Source organism: Muntiacus reevesi, chromosome 2, assembly GCF_963930625.1.
Source record: "Muntiacus reevesi chromosome 2, mMunRee1.1, whole genome shotgun sequence".
NCBI lineage: Eukaryota > Metazoa > Chordata > Mammalia > Artiodactyla > Cervidae > Muntiacus > Muntiacus reevesi.
The window spans coordinates 280,356,621-280,376,939 of NC_089250.1; the positions used below are offsets into that span (position 1 = coordinate 280,356,621).

Below are 20,319 nucleotides of genomic sequence, written 5' to 3' on the forward strand. Positions count from 1 at the left end.
ATGGCATCACTGACTCAATGGGCATGAGTTTGAGCAAGCTCTGGGAGATGGTGACGGACAGGGAGGCCTTGGCGTGCTGCTGTCCTTGGGGTTGGAGACTCAGACATGACAGCAACGAACAACAACAGACTTCCTGCCCCAAAGCTGACAGAAATAGGCAACAGTATCTATAGAAAGCAGTTAAGTTTATGCGCAGGCAAAAAAAAAATAAAAAATGAACAATGCTAGAATCTGAGACTGAATGCAGAAATCAAAAGATCACCTTACACAGCCCAAGGAGTTAAGTTCAGACAGAGCTCGTCAACCTTTACTTGAGTTTTCACTTTTTTTGATCACTATCCCCACTCCCTGCCAAGTAAAACACACATTTTACATTGCATCCAGTTTTCATATTTAGATATATGGCTGAAAACTTTCATAAAACAGTATTTGCCTTTACTAAATTATGAATTTTGACTTATTTTATTCTATGTCATTACTTTGTAATGCTGGTGGTCACCTTTGATTTCACAACTCACTAATGGGCTGAAACACATGGTTTCAAAAGACTCCATTACTAGGCTCTGAGTGTTTTTGTGACCTTCATAAGCCACTCCATACCTATAAAGACATGTGAGTTAACTGGAAAATAGTATACTACTGAGGATTCAGAAGTGAACGTGGCATCACCTGTTTATGAAAAGGCCAAAACAGCTGGCAAGATTTCTGCTTGAACAACAGCCTTTGGAAGTTCTACCAAGAGGAACAGAGACAAGGCCGACTTGGAGAAAGAGCTGGCAGATGACAGACTTTAAGGCAATTACACGCTTCGCACAGAGACCAATGTTCCAACGTGTGGGTGGTGCTGAAGTGGGCCTGGAAGAAAGCAGAGTCTTCTTTCGTACTTGACGACTTCCGCTCAAGGGTAAGCCCTCTTTAGTTGTGTTTGCAAGGCCAGGGCTTCCTCGCAGCCCTTCCGGGGTTCTACCTGCTTTAGCCACATTAGCTCATTTAGAAAACAAGCAGACCTACACCCACACAGACACCACAGGACTCAAGGGCTTCAGAGGAACCCGGTGTGTGATTCGGAACATTCAGGCAGGCAGCTGTCCTGTGCTGGCATGTACAGCAAAGCGGCTCATCTCTGCCTCGGAGTGAACGGGGCAAACGTCACCTTCCACGTGTTCCGGGACCCACCGAGCCTCCCCGGTCTGGGCCAGGTGAGGCCCGGTGCCCTCTCAGAGGCACAAACTCTTTCCTCTCATGGTCTCCTGGTGCCCGGCCAGGGCCAAGCTGAAGTGGAAGTTTCCAGCAGGCCTGCCCACCTGGACCTTCCGGATGTGGCTCCTGACATGATCCGTGAAATGGTGGGTCCCCCCACAGGGCCTGCAGGCCCCCGGCTTCCCTTGGGACCCCCGGCCCCCAGCCAGATTCACGCACTGCAGGGCAGCAGGTGGCTAGAAGTGCCTGGTCCTGCCCGGCCACAGCGGGCGCCTTCTGCGTGTGGCGTTGCCGGCGGCTGCTCCTGCTGGAGACACCCCGGGGCCCTGCCCACCACACCCTCTGCGTGAGGCCGTTCTTGCCTGGTCTTGCTGCAGGTGCCCGGGGTGACAGGTGTTCGGGCTCTCCCCAGCTGTGCCACTCCCCTGGCTGGCTCGTGGATGACTGACAGCCTGCGGGCTACGGTGAGAAGCCCTGGTCCCCCTCCCGAGGGCCCAGAACCTCCTGCAGCTGGCTTTCCTCCCATGTGGCAGTGCCCCCAAGAAGCAAACGAGAATTTCCCTCGTGAGCATCTCACAGGATCTCTTTGCTTTCCTGCCACCTGAAACAAGGCCACAACGTGCGTGGTCCTGACTCACGGGGCTCAGAGAAGGAGACAGCCACGGGAGCAGTTGTGGGCGAGGATGGAGGGCTGGGCAAGCAGGGAGGAGTGGGCAAGGGCACGCCGTCATCGATGAACCGAGGGAGCTGAGGACTCGGGCCGGATCACAGTTGCTGAGGCTGTGGCGCGGGCCGGGGTGGTCACGTCTGCTTTCCTGTCTCTGAGTGCCTGAGCTCGTGGCTGCCTGAAAGAAAGACCCTCACTCCCCGCCCACCTTATCGCTAAAGTGGCCACATGACCCAGTGGTGGCCCAAAAGCTCAAGTGGAAGGGCTCCTACTGCCGTGGGAGTCGGGCCAGTCTGCCCAGACTGCGAGCTGACGCTGGCAGTGGACTGTCTGGGCCGGGACTGTCACCAGGAAGGGCCAACGCACCCGTGTTGTAACTAATGTTACGCTGGAGGCCCCAGCGATGCACGTCCCCTGGGATTTATGCCCTTGGGTACGCCCCCTGCTGCTCCCGAGCCCACCCCCCACTGGCTTGGCCACGTGGCCTATATAGTCTACCGGACGTTAGCACCCATGACGCAAAGGCTTGATAAGCACCCGCACAACAGTACTTGCTGTGTTAGTCGCTCAGTCGTATCCAACGCTTTGTGATCCTGTGGACTGTAGCCCAACAGGCTGCTCCGCCCGTACGATTATCCAGGCAAGGACACTGGACTGGGCTGCCATGTCACAGTGCCTACCCTCCTGGAGTGCTCCCTCCTGAACCCAGCGGCCTGCCCCACCGTGAGGCAGCCTACGTGAAGCAACATGAACAAGAACCCAGGCTGAGCGCTTCAGCTGAGCTCTGTGCCTAGGGCCAATGCCAACCGCCAGGGGTTGAGTGAGGCCACCCGGGACACGCCAGCCTGACTCAAGCCTCCAGGTGCCATGGCCCAGCAGAAGGGCTGCCCGGCTGACTCAGTCAGCCCACAGAATGGTAGCGCCTGACGCTGCTGTTCTCAAGTGCCCATGTATTCGGGTGGTTTTAGTACACGGCAGGAGATCACTGCAGCAGCCAGCGTTTGGGGACAGGTGGTGGGCGGATGAGTGAGGTCAAAGGGGAGATCTCTACCGAGGATCTTGGGAAACGTGTTCAAGGTCAAATACATTTAGCACGTCTTTAAAACAGGGTGGGGTCCCAACTGAAGGCCCCCGTGGGGTCAGGATTCGTGAGACCAGCAGCGCTGGGGGAGGGTGAGCAGGGAGGCTGTGGAGGCAGCTCTCGCCCGCAGCGGTGGTGTCTAAGGATCTTCGTGCTTTCTCCAGCGGGGTCCTGCTGGTCCCCTCGCCGCCCTCCCCTGTACGCAGGCACCTCTGGAAACTTCAGCTTCTGAAAAAGCGCAGCCACAACTGAGGCTCTTGATCCAGAGAGGCCGGCCCCTCCGCGTCAGGCCCACAGAGAGATGCTTGGGGAGCAGCGTCCTGGTTCTGCCCAGGGGCCCTGTTTCCTGGCCTGGCTCAGGGCTCCGCGGCTGCAGAACCGCCGACCTTCTCGGGGCTAGGCCCGCCCTGGGCTCGCAGGGTGCTGCACGGCACCCCGGCCTCTCCCTTGTAGATGCCAGGACGGACGCCTGAAGCAGCCCCCATTCAGTGCACATCACCCCGCGCGGAGGACCAGGACTTCAGTCCCCGGAGGCTCCTCTGTCCTTCCACCGCACACGGGCTCCAGGCCTGCGCTCGGGGTGGCAAGGCCACGACAGGGCAGGCAGACATCGACAAAAGCCACGCAGGAGATGGTGGGAGCGGGAACCCAAGGAGAGCAGACGCAGCAGGAAGGGTGAGGGGGGGACCAAGAGCACACGGGGCACGGCCAGAGAGGCAGGGAGGAGGCTGCAATTGCCACAGTGGGTCGGGGGGCAGCGTGCGGTCAGGGGCTCACGTCAGAGCCCCTCCCGATCTCGGGGAGCTCAAATTCCCCACCTCCAACTTCAGCTCAGGACCAGGCTCATCCCTGTTTCCCAGGGAGGCAGCGGCCTGGGTGCCCACCCTGCTCCTCCTCTGGCCTCCCTGGGGTGGCTGGGGGTGCACTGATGATGGGGGGTGGGGGGGAGACGCTGACAAGCCACGGTGGATGGGCCTGGGAGCGGCCGGGAGAGCGTGCCCTCTGGCGTCCACTCGGCCTCTGTGAGCTCGGCCTCTCTGATCCCTCCACGACGTCCCCTGTTCCAGAAAAACAGGATCTGGAGCTGGAGAGGCTGGGAGAAGGGAAGGCAAAGCTGAGGACACTGATCCCACGGCTTTGTTGTTGTTCAGTCGCTAAGTCACGTCCGACTCTTTGCGGCCCCACGGACCGCAGCACGCGAGGCCTCCCTGTCCTTCACCATCTCCCAGAGCTCGCTCAAACTCACGTCCATTGAGTCGGTGATGCCATTCAACCACTTTGTCCTCTGCCATCCCCTTCTCCTCCTGCCTTCAATCTTTCCCAGCATCAGGGTCTTTTCCAATGGGTCAGCTCTTCTACCACAAAACTAGCAGCTTAATATAATGCAGATTTATCATCTCATGACCTTAATTACCTCAGTGGCCTTCCCCCTGACTATTCCTAGGAGCTGGTCACAATTCCAAGGGGAGCCACCCAGGGCTCTGAGGCCACCCCAACCAGTGGCAGCAGGTCACAGTCAGTGCTGCTCAGCCTAGGAGGGAGGCCCCAGGTCCTCCTAGACCTCTCTGTGGCCGACTCCTCCCATTGTCCATGGGAACACCCTCTCATCATCCAGGTTCTGAAGAGGGAAATTATCCTCGTGCTCTGAACTGTGGATGTTCAACCCAGAGCAGCTTCTGCCTGGATGCTCCCACCCATGGGGTGGGGGTGGGGGGCGGTCCCCCCTGGACACCCCTCCTCCATTTCCCCCATCCATTCTTACTAAACTGCCCTGAGACCCTGACCCAGGCACTTCCGGTCTGAAAAAAGTCCAAAGAAACCCCACCTTTTCACTCCTCAAATTACTGAAACAACAACATATGATTTGTGATGGAGGCAAAACCATGCAGTCAACAGTCTCTTAGGAAAACGACATGTTTATTTCTCTGTGCTCAGCTTCCAACCTACATCCGTATGCGTGCATGCCTTTACAGGGCTGCAGCAAGACAAATCCATTTTAAGCTTTCAGTTGCTGGACATATTATGAGTATTTTCAATACAACAACAAAATCTTTTATCGTTATGATTCAGCACGGCTGCACGAAACAAATCCCAGGTGTCCCGAATGAACAGTGAGGGGTGACAACACACACATGACAACTCAGTGTCTTGTTTGCTTGGCTCAACAACTAAAGCAGTGCCTCGCCTTTCTCAGCAGCAGCCCCTTCCCTCTTGGAGGAATCCACTCCGTCTCCTCTTAGAAGAAGCATCACTGTTCATTCACAGGCAACTTCCTCACCCAGCTGCCCCTGCTGAAGGGTCCATGGCACCTGGCAAGACAGTAACGTGGGAATTCATTCAAACAGCGATGCGCTGTAACTCTGCGGTCACTGCAGGGCACAGCAGCGTGTAGGCTTCTGCTGATACAGGTAAGCACGTGGGGGCTCCAGCCAAGTCTCCCTCCCTGGACTCCAGCAGGAGCCTGCTTACTGACTGAGGCAAACACTCCCTGTCAAGGACTCCTCACCCCGATGAGAGGGGAGCCTTGCGGCTCCAGGACTCCACCGTTCGGGCAGGCGGCTCCTCCAGGGGAGGAGGCTTTACCCCAGTGTGTGCACGCTCATGCGTGTGGTGCACACGTGGTGCAGGCGGAGTCATCCATGAGGCCTCCACCACGTCTATTAGCACCCCGTACTCTCTTCAGGAGCTCCCGAACCTGAAGGCTGAAGAGTGTGGCTCAGGGACGGCTCACATCTGTCGACTCACTGCAGGGCTCAGAGAAGTGCTTTCCCCTGGAGGCCCTCCTCCCACACGGAGGCGTACGAGAGCCAGTCGGGGGAGGGCACGGCCCACGCTCACTGAACGCCCACGGGCTGCCCGCCGGGGTGTGAGCTCTGGTGCCGGGCGAGGGCGGAGCCCCTGCGGAAGGCCTTCCCGCACTGGGGGCAGTGGCCGGGGCCGTCCCCGCTGTGGAGCCTCCGGTGCGCCGCCAGGTGAGAGTTCTGCCTGAAGGACTTGCCGCACTCCGGGCACTGGTAGGGCGCCTCCCTGGTGTGGGTCCTCCTGTGCTTGGTCAGGCAGGAGCTGTCCCTGAAAGCCCGGCCGCACTGGCTGCACTCGTAGGGCTTCTCGCCAGTGTGAGTCCTCTGGTGCCGGATGAGGCCAGCGATGTTCCTGAACAGCTTCTGGCACTGCTCGCAGCCGTAGGGCTTCTCGCCAGTGTGAATCCTCTGGTGCCGGATGAGGTAGGCGCTCTCGATGAAAGTCTTCCCGCACTCTCTGCACTCGAACGGCTTCTCCCCGGAGTGGATCTTTTGATGCACGATGAGGTGGGAGTTGCGGTTGAAGGACTTCCCGCACTCGGTGCACTCAAAGGGCTTCTCTCCAGTGTGAGTCCTCTCGTGCTGGGTGAGGTACGAGCCGTCTCGGAAGGCCTTTCCACATCTGCTACACTCGTAGGGCTTCTCGCCAGTGTGGATCCTGAGGTGCACGGTGAGGTGGGAGATGTCCGTAAAAGGCTTCCCACACTCGTTACATCGGTATGGCTTCTCCCCCGTGTGAGTCCTCTGATGGAGGATCAGGGACGAATTTCGGTTGAAGGTTTTCCCACATTCTGGACACTCATAAGGCTTCTCCCCGGTGTGAATTCTCTGGTGCTGTGTCAGAGCTGAGCCGTCACTGAAGGCTTTCCCGCATTTGCTGCACTTGTAGGGCTTCTCTCCTGTATGGATTCTTTGGTGCACGATTAGGTTGTAGTTCTTGCTGAAGGACTTTCCACACTCACTACAGGTGTAAGGTTTCTCCCCAGTGTGAGTTCGGTGATGCAAGACGAGAGAAGAGTTCCGCTTGAAGCACTTGCCACAGTCAGTACATTTATGCGATTTCTCTCCAGGGCTGTTCCTCCTGCTTTCATTAAGGGATGGACTCAGGGTAAAAAGGTCCCCAAGGTCCTCGCCTTCACACGGTTTCTCCCCTCGTGTCGTGATCTTCTGTTGGCCAAGAAGGGTAAAGCGGCTGAAAGACTTGACGCCGTCAGGGTATCTACAGGGCTTCTCTCGGGTCTGAGTTCTTCCAAGCCGAGTCACTTCCACGGAGTGGCTGAAGGCTTTCCCGAAGCAGTCCCTGTCACCCGTTCTCTTGGCTGCGTGGCTTTTCTGACCATCGTGTGAAGCTGGGTCACGATCCAGACTTTTAACATCTGAGCCGCGTACACGGAAACCGTTTGCTGCAGGAACTCCCTGACGCTGTGGAAGATCTGCGCTCGCACTCAAATGCTTCACAAACCCAGGATGTTCAGGAGCTGCCGCTCGGGCCCCTGGCTGCTCCTGAGTTAAGGGTGATCGCCTCGAACGTCCCTCTGGGTTCTCAGAGTCCCAGCTGGCCCCTAGAGTGGAGAGACAAGGAGTCTCTTTCGCGAATGCCTCCATCTCCACGTCACAGGACAGTCCTTCCTCGGGCACGTTCCGAGCTGTCATTTTCAATCCTGTGTCCCAGGCTGGAAAGTAAAGAGTGAAAAAGACAGACTTGAGTACACGAAGCTGAGTCTAGAAGAGGAATGAAAGAAGGTGACAGGCCAGGTGTGTGGTTGTGTCTTTTCACCTGTTTTCTTGGCTGTGTTTTTTTACTTGTTTTCTTTTTGAAATTCAGATATGAACATGGTGGAGAGACAGTGAAAGTCAAGGGCGGAGCCAAGAGCAAGTTCAAGAACCATGTGGCATTTTCCTCTTCCCAGAGACCAGACAGGAGGAACGGTGCTGGGGGTGACAATCACTAGGAGGACTAGTCTGAGACGGGAGACCAGGGGCCGTGTCACCACTCACACGGGAGCGCCATCTCAGCCGCCCTGTGCTTGTCCCCGTGACCCCCGCCCCCCGCCACCAGCGGTCAGCACACACTCCAGAGCCACAGCCAACAGTGGTCTTACTTTGGCACTGAAGAGGCAGTCCTCAGCCCACCTTTGTGGTCAGAGCTCTGCATGTATGGACTGGACACAGAACAGGCCGCCTTTCCTGAAAGTTCTGACACTCCGAGATCTGTCATCAACCTCCCTGAAAACTTCCAAGTCCACAGAGCAGTGGTTCTCAACCCCCAAAAGACACCAGGCACCATCTGGGGACAGTTTTGGTTGACATGACTGGGGAGCAGATGCTACTGTAAGCTAGGGATGCTGCTGAACATCCTTGAAAACCCAAGACAGCCCTTCCCAACAGAGTGACCAGACCCAAAGGTCAACAGTGTTAGACGGAAAGATTCTGTTAGAGGAGGAAAAAACACACAAACACAAAACCCAGACTGGTCCAGAAGGTGGTAAGGGTAAAAGTTCAGAACGGACACATCAGAATAGAAAGTATAAAACAGGACGTCACCAACAACAATAAATGTAAATGGCTTTGATGGGTAAGATAAAGACACTGTGTCAGACTGCATTAAGAAAATGTGTTTGTAACAGACACCAAAAGCAAAACGAGGCAGAAGACAAAACCAAAGTTTCAAACTGACACTCCTCTCCAAACAGAGACTATTGGTTCTTTGCTAACCAACAACAAGCTTCAAAGATGACGACAGGGCTCTGTAACAGTCTGTGTTAACATTTTGCCTGCAAACACACAGCAAGGTCAGCAAATCTAACCATGCTGGGTGGGTTTAACAGGCCTCCTTCAGAAATGGAAATACAGAAAGCCTGAATACAGACGTGCATGAGAGTGTAATGAGTCAGCCTGGCCACACAGCTGCATGAAGGACCACTGCCAAACCAGAGCCAAAGGCTTCCCAAGCCCAAGTGGAACATGTGCTACACCGGCCATAAACCAGGCCAAAGAACAGGTTCAACAGGGGCCAGACCCCAGTCTTTTGACTACAGATGTGGTCAAGTTAAAAACCAGAAATAGAAAATGTGGCAGTCTGGGTGGGAGCAGGGCCTGGGGTAGTCTGGATACATGTATATGTACAACTCAGTCCCTTTGCCGTTCACCTGAAATTATTATACCACAACATTGTTAATCACCTATACCCCAGTACAAAATAAAAAGTTTAAAGTTAAAGGGGGAAAAATACAGTAACAAGAATGAGCACCAAATACACAAAAGAATAATTAAGTTTTTAAAAACCCTCTTTATTTGGAAAAGTGAAAACTTGTTTCTCAGTAATTCACAGATCAAATAGAAATCCTGATGAAAATTAACAAGCACTGACTTAGAAAACAGAGAACAGAACAACTGATGATGATGGCACAGCTCAAAACACGTGGCAAAGGAAGATGCAGCTAAAGTAGTTCCTTCCTTGGCAGAAAATGTTGGTCTTTAATGCTTGGGCATCTGAGGGCGGAGGTGGGTTTTTTGTTTGCTTGTTTGCTGTGTGCACTGCTTGAAGGACCTTAGTTCCCCAACCAGGGACTGCACTTGTGCCCCCAGCAATGAAAGTGCAAAGTCCTAACCACCAGACCGTCAAAGAATTCCCTAAAGCTTGTATTTTAAAGAGAAGGCTGAAAGTTAGTGAGATCATTGTTCAAATTTAAGAAGCTACACAGAAAACCAACAGGAGGTGGTAGGAAGGTGATAATAAAGGTAAAAGCAAAAATTACAGAAGCCAAAAACAAGGAAACATACAAGAAGATGACGAAAACCGAAAGTCTGTTACATGAAACAACTAATCAAATCATTTTTGACAATAATAATCATTAAAAAATAACAAGGCATACAAGGTGATATTCAGCATAAAAGAAGAATTTAATTACAAAGTTATCAAAAGTTAGAAGAAAGTTATCAAAATGGCAACACTGGATTTATCCCAGGAAAGCAAGGACTATGAAACATTAGAATATCTACTGATACAATTCCCCACATTTTCAGATCAACATAGAAGACACCCCCTGCACACAAGAGGAGAGTGAAAAAGTTGGCTTAAAGCTCATCATTCAGAAAACTAAGATCATGGCATCCAGTCCCATCACTTCATGGCAATTAGATCGGGAAACAGTGGAAACAATGGCTGACTTTATTTTTGGGGGCTCCAAAATCACTGCAGATGGTGAAATGACTGCAGCCATGAAATTAAAAGATGCTTACTTCTGGGAAGGAAAGTTATGACCAACCTAGACAGCATATTAAAAAGCAGAGACATTACATTGTCAACAAAGGTCTGTCTAGTCAAGGTTATGGTTTTTCCAGTAGTCATGTATGGATGTGAGAGCTGGATTATAAAGAAAGCTGAGCATAGAAGAATTGATGCTTTTGAACTGTGGTGTTGGAGAAGACTCTTGAGAGTCCCTTGGACTGCAAGGAGATCCAACCAGCCCATCCTAAAGGAAATGAGTCCTGGGTGTTCATTGGAAGGACTGATGTTGAAGCTGAAACTGCAATATTTTGGTCACCTCATGCAAAGAGCTGACTCATTTGAAAAGACCCTGATGCTGGGAAAGATTGAAGGCAGGAGGAGAAGGGGACGACAGAGGATGAGATGGTTGGATGGCATCACCAACTCAATGGACATGAGTTTGGATAAACTCCGGGAGTTGGTGATGGACAGGGAGGCCTGGCGTGCTGCAGTCCATGGGGTCACAAGGAGTCGTACACGACTGAGTGACTGAACTGAACTGATACGATTCCCCACATTTTCAGATCAACAAAGAAGACACCCCCTACACCCCATCTCAATAAATTCAGAAAGAAATCTGAACAAATCTCACCCAGACTCATGATCAAAATGCTCTCAGATTGAAGCAGTAGACCCCTTTACCTTATGTCAATAAACTGATAAAGTATTTTAAGGCTGCATGTTTCCAAATAGGTCTTCTGATTAGACCAGAGCCTGGGCGTCCTACAGCTGTCCTGTGGAAACGAGAGATGGAGCGCACCTCCCTACATGTGTGTAAGGGGAGGATGAGTGTGTGAACTTAAAAGAAATGAGGTAAGTCAGATATATAAGTCATCATATATAAGATAATACCACTTAGTGAAAATTTTGACACACAAAATATTCTCAAAGTAAAAATATTAAAATGCCCTGGCAACATGCCTACCAAAGCTGTGATCATGACTGTTCTGGAAGTGTGGAAGGCAACAGGCCTTGAGGAAGAAAAGCAATGCCCATTTCTTCTATAATAAATACTTCCTTTATTGAAATGAGATTTATGTATCACTAGGCAAGTAAAAAGACAAGCTACCAAATCAGAAGAAATATTTACAATGCATGAATCTGATAAAGGACTTGTAGAAGGTATTAAAAAAAATTCTGATAGCCCAATAGTAACAGGACAACCCAAATTTTTTAAATAGGCAAAGGATCTGAATGGATATTTCTCCAAAGAAGACCAACAGATGGCCAGCAGCACACGAAAAGATGCTCAACATCACCAGTCATTAGGGAAATGTAATAAAAACCACAGTGAGATGCCACTTTACACCTACCAGTGTGGCCAATATTAAAAAAACAGACAATAACTGGGAGTTCCCTGGCAGTTCAGTGGTTAGGACTTTAACTGCCATGGGCCTGGGTTCAATCCCTGAGATGGTGGGACGTGCCCTCGTGGTTATTGCAAACAGAACAAATGATCTCAAGTATACAGGAGGACATTAAGACAGACTTCAGGGCAATAGTATTAAATTAGGGTAATTAACGAAGGAATTGAACTGAATTTCATTAATTAAGGTTGTTTTGAAAATCTCCTATTATTACACTCATACATATCTGTGTATTGCTATTTTTGGCAGTACAATGATACAAAAATTATGTGGTAAAAAATTCATCTTCATGCTGTTTACAAATTTGGGGAGTTCTCTGTTTCCTCCACACACACACACACTCTTCCTCTGACCTGACCTCAGATATTCACACCACTTCTCTGGAGCTCCAGCATGACTAATTTCCCCTAGCCTTCTCTTCCCCATGGCCACCAAAGAAGGTGGTCTTTAAGGCTTTTTACACTGAATGGTGCCCCAGCACATGCTGAGACTTCAGCTCTGTCCGGAGAACTGTTTTCTGAAATAAATCATCCTGATGTTGCTGCAGATTACAGCAGAGGGGGTGATGGATCCCACAACTGTCACCCCAGATCATCCAGACAGCCTGGGATAGTTAAGTGCTTAGAACCTGCTTCCACCAAGGTACGTTCTTCAATTCCTATTTAATACACCTGGTCTGGATCCACTCACAATACTCATGTTCCAGCAGGATTCAGTCATACCTCACCTCATCAAATTTCACTGAGGACAATGAGTTCTGACTGTACTATTTCTCTTAATCCAAACCTATAATTTCTAGCACCAGACTTCTTCCTATGTCTTTAGGTACCTGTGCCAAGCATTTAAATAGAGAAATACATTTTTAAATACAAATGCCTTTTACTGATTCTTTACATTCACTTTTAAAAATTATATGGATATTTAATATTATCCATAAAATTCTTTTCAGGATGGTAAAAGGCACATTGCAACTATCGATCTTAAAAGAGTGAACATTACTGAAAAATTAAGTCAAAATGCATCATAAGTGTAAATACACAAGCTAAAACTATAAAACTCTTAAAAGAAAAACACAGGCACAAATCTTCAGAAACCTAAATATAACACCAAAAGCACAAGTGACACTGGAGATAAAATGGACTAATTAAAATTAAAACTGTGCTTCAAAGAATGTTACTAAGAAAGCTAAAAACACAATCCATGAGATTGGATAAAATGTTTGAAAATCATATACCTGATAAGGCACTGGTATCCAGAATAAATAAACTACTCTTACAATTCAATAATAAAAAGATCAATAACCCATTTCATAAATGGGCAAAGGATCCAAATAGTGTTACAAAGAAGATATACAAACAGCCAATAAGCACAATGAAAAGAAGCTTAATATCACTATCAGGGAATTATAAATCAAAACTACATCGAGATACCATTTCACACCCCCGAGGATGGCTACAATTAATTCCACTCCTAGGTTATCTAAGAGAAATGAAGACATATGTCCACAAAAAAAACCCTACAAAACTTGTATGTGAATGTTCACAGAAGCATTATTCTATGAAAGCAACTTAGATGGCTATCATCTGATGGATGGATAAAAAATTTAATATATTCATACAATGGAATATTATTCATCTATAAAAATGAACCAAGTACTAACACATGTTACCATGTGAATGAATCTACAAAACACTGTTAAGTGAAAGAAGCCAAAACAACAGATTACACGTTGTATGATCATCAGTGTGAAATGTCTAGAACAGGCAAATTCTGAGGAGGAAAGTAGGGTAGTAACTGCCTAGGCCTGAGAGGAATGGAGCAAATGGGAAGTGAGAGCTAGTGCTAATGTGCATTTCCTTTCAGAGGATGATGAAAATATTCTAAAACTGATATTGGTAATGGATGCACAATTTAGTGAATTTACTAAAAAGCAGTAAATTGTATATCTTAAGAGAATGTATTATATAGTATGTGAATTATACTTTAATACAACTATTAAAGGAAAAAAAAAAGGTACTGAAACTGTTGGGAGTCAGAATTACTGGTCCAGACTCCACTTGGCATGTTTCTGTTACCTTGAGACTTAAAGCTTGTGGAGAATTCCATTCCCAGGTACTCACCTCTGAAGGGCTTTCCCCCAGTCTCTATGACCCTGCAGAGGAATTCATTTAACCCCGACGACTGGGTGTTTCACATCAGCGGATGCCAGACTTCAGCTGTCTGACCCCTCCTGCATGGCTCCTGACATCTCTGTGGACCAAACATGACAATGTTTGCTTGTTCAAATGATAGATGCTTTAACAAAAATAAACTGTTTGCCACTAATGTTCAGTTCAGTTCAGTCGCTCAGTCGTGTCCGACTCTTTGTGACCACATGAATCGCAGCACGCCGGGCCTCCCTGTCCATCACCAACTCCTGGAGTTTACTCAGAATCAGGTCCATCGAGTCGGTGATGCCATCCAGCCATCGCATCCTCTGTCGTCCCCTTCTCCTCCTGACCCCGATCCCTCCCAGCATCAGGGTCTTTTCCAATGAGTCAACTCTTCACATGAGGTGGCCGAAGTATTGGACTTTCAGCTTCAGCATCAGTCCTTCCAATGAACACCCAGGACTGATCTCCTTTAGGATGGACTGGTTGGATCTCCTTGCAGTCCAAGGGACTCTCAAGAGTCTTCTCCAACACCACAGTTCAAAAGCATCAATTCTTTGGTGCTCAACTTTCTTCACAGTCCAACCCTCACATCCATACATGACCACTGGAAAAACCGTACCCTTGACCAGATGGACCTTTGTTGGCAAAGGAATGTCTCTGCTTTTTAATATGCTATCTAGGTTGGTCATAACTTTCCTTCCAAGGAGTAAGCTTTTAATTTCATGGCTGCAATCACCACCTGCAGTGATTTTGCAGCCCCCAAAAATAAAGTCAGTCACTGTTTCCACTGTTTCCCCATCTTATTTCCCTTGAAGTGATGGCCCTGTTCTAATAAAGTTACCCATCTGATTACCGATTGTGATTAACAGTCTGACTTCATTTTTGATGACTAACTGCTGGCAGTTTTCAATTCCCATCCTTACCACCTCCTACTGCCCCTTCTCCTTCTGCAAACTAGACAAATGAACAAGAAAGCCTGAAAAAGAAAAGAGAGAGAAACAAAATGCTTTCTCCTTGCAGGTGGCAGAAAGTTCATACCATCCAAGCCCCAATCAATGCAAGGCCACCATCATCCCAATTCCATTCTCTAATCACTATAAAAGACCAAAGAAAGACTTCAATGATGGTCCAGTGAGTAGGACTCTGCACCTTCAATGCTGAGGACCTGGAGTTCAATCCCTAATTGATCCCACAAGCGTCTCAGAAATAAATAAATAAAGCCTAGCTAGCTTCTTCCTGGTCTCTCTTGATTTTTTTGGATCACTTAAGGAAGCCTACCCTTCTCTCACAAGTTAAGTCTCATCCTGTGAGTAATAGACCTTTTATCTTCTTGGGTTGTCTGTAAAAGACAAAAAAAAGAGTGTGTCTTTATGTGTTTGGGGCTTCCCTGGTGGCTCAGACAGTAAAGAATCCACCTGCAATGTGGCAGACGTGGGTTCCATCTCTAGGATGGAACCTGGTTCCTCCTCCAGGTTGCTCCTTCCTGGTTCCTCCTTCAGGAAGATCCCCTGGAGGAGGGCGTGGCAACCCACTCCAACATTCTTGCCTGGAGAATCGCCCTAGACAGAGCAGCCTGGCGGGCTACAGTCCATGGGGTTGCCAAGAGTCAGACACGACTGAGCGACTAGGCACAGCACAGTGTGTGTGTTTGAGGCAGGGAGAAAAGAAAGGAAAGCTAATGAGGCAAAGTGTTAATAACTTGATAATCCGGATGGTTTTACAAGTGTTCATTGAACTATTCCTGCAACACTTCTGTAAGTGTGATACTTTCAAAATGAAAAGTTGGGTAGGAGGAAGAGAAACAAGCAGTAGAAGGGAGAAAAGTTACTGGCTATGGGTGGAAAAAAACAAAAAAGCTTGGTGTTCAAACATATTTTTTTACAAGCCCAAGTCCTTAGCAAACTTTTTTTTTTAATTGACAAAAGATAAAGGAGTATGTCAAGGCTGTATATTGTCACCCTGTTTATTTAACTTATATGCAGAGTACATCATGTGAAATACTGGCCAGACTGGATGAAGCACAAGCTGGAATCAAGACTGCCAGGAGAAATATCAATAACCTCAGATATGCAAACGACACCACTCTTACGGCAGAAAGTGAAGAAGAACTAAAGAGTCACTTGATGAAAGTGAAAGAGGAGAGGTAAACAGCCGGCTTAAAACTCAACATTCAAAATACTAAGATCACAGCATCTGGTCCCATCACCTTGTGGAAAATAGATGGGGAAACAATGGAAACAGTGACAGACTTCATTTTCTTGGGCTCCAAAATCACTGTGGACAGTGAGTGCAGCCATGAAATTAACAGATGCTTGCTCCTTGAAAAGAAAAGCTACAACCAACCTAGACAGCATATTAAAAAGCAGAGACATTACTTCGCCGAAAAGGTCCATCTAGTCAAAGCTATGGTTTTTCCAGTAGTCATGTACGGATATGAGAGCTGGACTACAAAGAAAGCTGAGCACTGAAGAACTGATGCTTTTGAACTGTGGTTTTGGAGAAGACTCTTGAGAGTCCCTTGGACTATAAGGAGATCCAACCAGTCCATCCTAAAGGAAATCAGTACTGAGTATTCATTGGAAGGACTGATGCTGAAGCTGAAGTTCCAATACTTTGTCCATCTGATGCAAAGAAATGATTCATTGGAAAAGACCCTGATGCTGGGAAAGACTGAGGACAGGAGGAGAAGGGGACGACAGAGGTTGAGGTGGCTGGATGGCACTACCGGCTTGATGGACATCAGTCTGAGCAAGTTCCTGGAGTTGGTGATGGACAGGGAAGCCTGGTGTGCTGCAGTTCATGGGATCGCAAAGAGTCAGACACAACTGACTGAACTGAACTGAAAGGATTTTTTGGAGTAATGGTAATTTGGATAAAGTCTGAATTACATTTGTCACAACTCATCCAGTGGTGCCTTTCACTGTAAGTCAGTTTTCCCTCAAAAAAGTAAAGAGCAATACTGAACTCTAATTGATGTTAAGCATAGTGAGGTGTTTGAGGGGGTAAGTAATAATAATAATCTGTCATTTATTTTGAATGTATCCCCAAAAGATCTTTGAGCAAACTCTGGGAGACAGTAAAGGACAGGGAAGCCTGGCGCCCTGTAGTCCATGGGGTCGCAAAGACATGACTTAGCAACTGAGCAACACCACAAAAAGATTAGTGGCTGGCTAAAAGGGTGGACAAAGGGAACAAATACAGGGCATATAGCAAGCAGAGCAGATGTTAATGGATTAGTATAAGGACGCACGAATAACTCAATTTCACTATATGTAGAAAAACTTACCCTAACCCACTGGGTGAAGAAGAGCTAAGGAAAGGAACCACCAAACCAAGAAAGAGGACCTCCCTGGTGGTCCAGTGGCTAAGACTACACTCTCCCGAAGCAGGGGGCCCAGGTGTGAGCCCTGCTCAGGGAACTAGATTCCACATGCCACAACTAAGACCCAGAGCAGCCAAATAGTACCAAAAAGCCAAGGAAGAGGAAAGTGGAAAGGCCACCAACAGGTGGGAAAACGCGGTTTTCACTGAGAACCCGGCAAGACCTGATTTTGCAGCTCTTAGGTGGTGAAAATACAGGTGATCTGACACCTGCTGGTCCGCCGGGCGGTGGGAAACCGCACAGTCCGTGGGCGCGACGGGGCCACCTTGGCCCGACACCCGCCTACCCATGCCCACACCGGCTCGCCCGACATCTGGCAGGAGAAGGGCGTTAGGCCTGGGCGTCGCCCAGCAGCCGGGCTCGGACACCTAGCAGGCAGGGGCAAAGCGGTCCCTGGCGAAGGGCCGGCTGGCTCCTCACGAGCGCGGAACCGCCGGGCCGTGAGCTGGAAGTGGCTGGGGCGTTCTCACCAGGAGAGGGGCCGTCCACACCCGCAGAGGAGCTCCAGACTCGCAGGCGAGCGTCCACACCCGCCGAGGGGCATCCTCACTTGCAGAAGGAGGGGGCGTCCTCACCGCAGGAGAGGGGCGTCTACACCCACGGGGGCGTCCTCACTGCCGCCGGGCCGACGCGGCGCTCTGGAGCCCCTGGAGCCCAGCGGAGACCGCCCCCGCCACACCCCCCCCGCCCTCGAGGGGAAGCCGCGGCACTAAAGAGCGAGCGGCGCGGCGGACTCACCCTCGGGAGGTCGGCAACACAGGCCACGGCGGCGGCCATGTTCCCGCTAGTGCGCGTGCGCCCGGCGGGGCCGGAAGTGCGCGCCCGGGACTCCGCGGCGCCCCCGCCCCGCGCGACGTAGACCCCCGCGCGCGCCTGTGGCTTCCCCCTTGGCCAGGGCGGGCCGCGCCGGTGTCCGCTCCCCGCTCCCTGGGCTGGGGTCGGCCGCAGGGTTCCGGGCGCCCGCTGCCCGCCCTGCGCGCAGCCTCCGCCTCCAGCCCGCGGCTTCAGAGAAGTGCGTCGGCGCAGAGAGGTCCCTTCGCCGCATCTACTAATTCGGTTATTTATGGCGATCAGTGTGGGTTCGCCGATGTTTATTTTCGCCTCCGGCTTTCATCCGAGGACATCATTATTGTGCAGCCTTATTTTTGTGTACTGCATAGATTGCCGAAATAATTCTATGCCATCCCTTGTTTGTTGTTTTTAAGAAAAATATGTTCAAATTCATATAAGGGCAACTCAGTATCAATTAGCAGTACAGTTATTTACTTAGAAATCTAAACAGAAGCTACACATTTTTGGATTTGATGTGACAATTAGTTAAGGATTTTTCGATGGATTAGGAATGCGAATGAATGTATGTGTTGTGGAAAAAGCAGTATATGAAAATAATATAACAAGCAGTTAGAAAGTATGCTTTGAAAAGGTATTAGTTTTGTGCTCGCTTCGGCAGCACATATATTAAAATTGGAACGATACAGAGAAATTAGCATGGCCCCTGCGCAAGGATGACACGCAAATTCGTGAAGCGTTCCATATTAAAAAAAAAACAAGGTATTAGTTTTGTGTGTGTGTATAAAACAATCCAAAAAGAAATCATTCGTGTATAAACAAAAAATAATAAATGGCCATACTTCCAGCATGAATGTGGCGGGGGGGGGGGGGTGACCCTCAGAGCAAGCCCAGCCAGGACTTGTCTGGGAGGGCTAGGACACCAGGCTCAACCCCTACACAGCCCAAGTCAAGGTTAAGGAAACAATTCTCAAAGAATCTCGCCCAATATTTATACCTGGTTGCTTTCATATTGGTGATTATAGGTTTTTTTTTTAATTGAAATAGTTAATTTACAATATTGCCTTAGTTTCAGGTGTGCGTGCCTGCTGAGTCGCCTCGTGTCCCACTCTCTGCGACCCCATGGTCTGTAGCCTGCCACGCTCCTCTGTCCATGGGATTTTCTGGGCAAGAATACTGGAGTGGGTCATCATGCCCGCCTCCAGGGCATCTTAGTGACTCAGGGATCAAGATGATAGTTTACGGTGAATGATGTTGGATTCGTGATATCCGAAGACAAAGATTTAGCTTCGGGACCAGGGACCAGGCTTCAGACCCTCAGAACTTCGTGTGGCAGAAGTTTTACTACCATGAAGGACAGAGAAAGCTTCTGACGGACATCAGAAGGGGATGAAGAGTGCCCAGTGGCTAGGCTTCCGGGGCTCCGGCATTGGCAGGCGGGTTCTTTACCGCCGGCTCCATCTGGGACGCCCTTAGTTTCAGGTGAACAGCAAAGTGATTCAGTTATTTTTTTCAGATTCCTTCCAATAGGTTACTGCAAGATACTGACTATAGTTCCCTGTGCTATACAGTAGATCCTTGTTGCTTATATCTATTTTATACATTGCAGCTTGTATCTGCTAATCCCATATTCCTAATTCATCCCTGCCTCCCTCTCTTCCCCCTTTGGTAACCATAAATTTGGTGCCAAACCCAACGCCAGTGCTGCCCTCAACTCCAGCTCCTCTCACAGTGCTGCCTGTCTGGGTTCCTAGCATTTCCACTCTTCGCCTGGTGCAGGCCAAGTCTTCACTGGTGTTTGGATTCCCCTAACTCATACCCTACCTGTGACTGGACAGCGTGTCCTGCCAGCATCATGCTGACCCCTACCCAGAATGCAGCCATCTCTGCCTGCTTGATAGCCAGCATCTCTTACAGTGATCCTGTCATCAGCCTCCCTGCTTCTGTCCTTGTCCCCAACTCAATTTCCCCATAGCAGCCAGAGAGTTCTCCTGCCACCTGCCTCTTTTGCTCAAAAGTTTCAAAGGCTGCCAGCTCCCTCAGGGGGGAAAGTCCACACTGAAGCCTGAGAGGTGGCCAGGTCAGCTCAGTTGCCTTTCTGAGCTTATCATCCACATCTTTCTCTCGGCCTCAGCTCCAGCCACTCCAGTCCTCTCCCTGGAGCTCACGTGCACAATACGCTTCCACCTCAGGGCCTTTGCACATGCTGTTCCCCCTTGCCTGGAGTATGTTTCCACCAGATACATGCTCAACTCATTCCTTCCTGTGAGTCTTTACTCCACCGGGCACATACTAGGTACTTAATGAATATTCATTGGCTGAAAACTAGTCAGTTGAATTGTTGGTCCCAAATTTTCACTGCCTTTCCTGAAGAAGGATTACATGTCCTGACATGTTGCTAGTGACTTGCAAAGCCTCCCTGTGCAGGTGGGAGGGAGGCATATATATGTGACATATATGTATGTGTATATGTGTGTGTGTGTGAGTGAAATACGTTAGTTCAGTTCAGTTCAATCACTCAGTCATGTCTGACTCTTTGTGACCCCATGGACTGCAGCACGCCAAGTTCCCCTGTTCATCACCAACTCCCAGAGCTTAACTCAAACTCA

General features: G+C 49.5%; 1 protein-coding gene, 1 long non-coding RNA gene and 1 other non-coding gene across 4 annotated transcripts; 2 read left to right on the forward strand and 1 right to left on the reverse strand.

Annotated features, from left to right (window-relative positions):
- Nucleotides 1-4,853: 4,853 nt before the first annotated feature.
- Nucleotides 4,854-17,514, reverse strand: ZNF329 (zinc finger protein 329). 2 transcript variants are annotated; one of them, XM_065926997.1, is made up of 2 exons: nt 17,392-17,514; nt 4,854-7,422 (listed from the first exon to the last, which is right to left on the reverse strand). In XM_065926997.1, the coding sequence occupies exon 2, from the start codon at nt 7,400-7,402 to the stop codon at nt 5,783-5,785; it is 1,620 nt and encodes a 539-aa protein (XP_065783069.1). In that variant the 5' UTR covers nt 7,403-7,422; nt 17,392-17,514; the 3' UTR covers nt 4,854-5,782. The 2 variants fall into 2 exon arrangements, with proteins under 2 accessions (XP_065783069.1, XP_065783068.1); XM_065926996.1 differs by lacking the exon at nt 17,392-17,514 and adding an exon at nt 13,507-13,631.
- LOC136161878 (uncharacterized) lies at nt 7,295-17,472 on the forward strand. Its single transcript, XR_010661784.1, has 3 exons — nt 7,295-7,429; nt 13,515-13,638; nt 17,395-17,472. It is a non-coding gene; the product is annotated as an uncharacterized lncRNA (long non-coding RNA).
- An 841-nt stretch (nt 17,515-18,355) lies between the features above and the next one.
- On the forward strand, nt 18,356-18,461 carry LOC136162074 (U6 spliceosomal RNA). Its single transcript, XR_010661924.1, has one exon. It is a non-coding gene; the product is annotated as a U6 spliceosomal RNA (small nuclear RNA).
- The last annotated feature ends 1,858 nt before the right edge of the window (nt 18,462-20,319 follow it).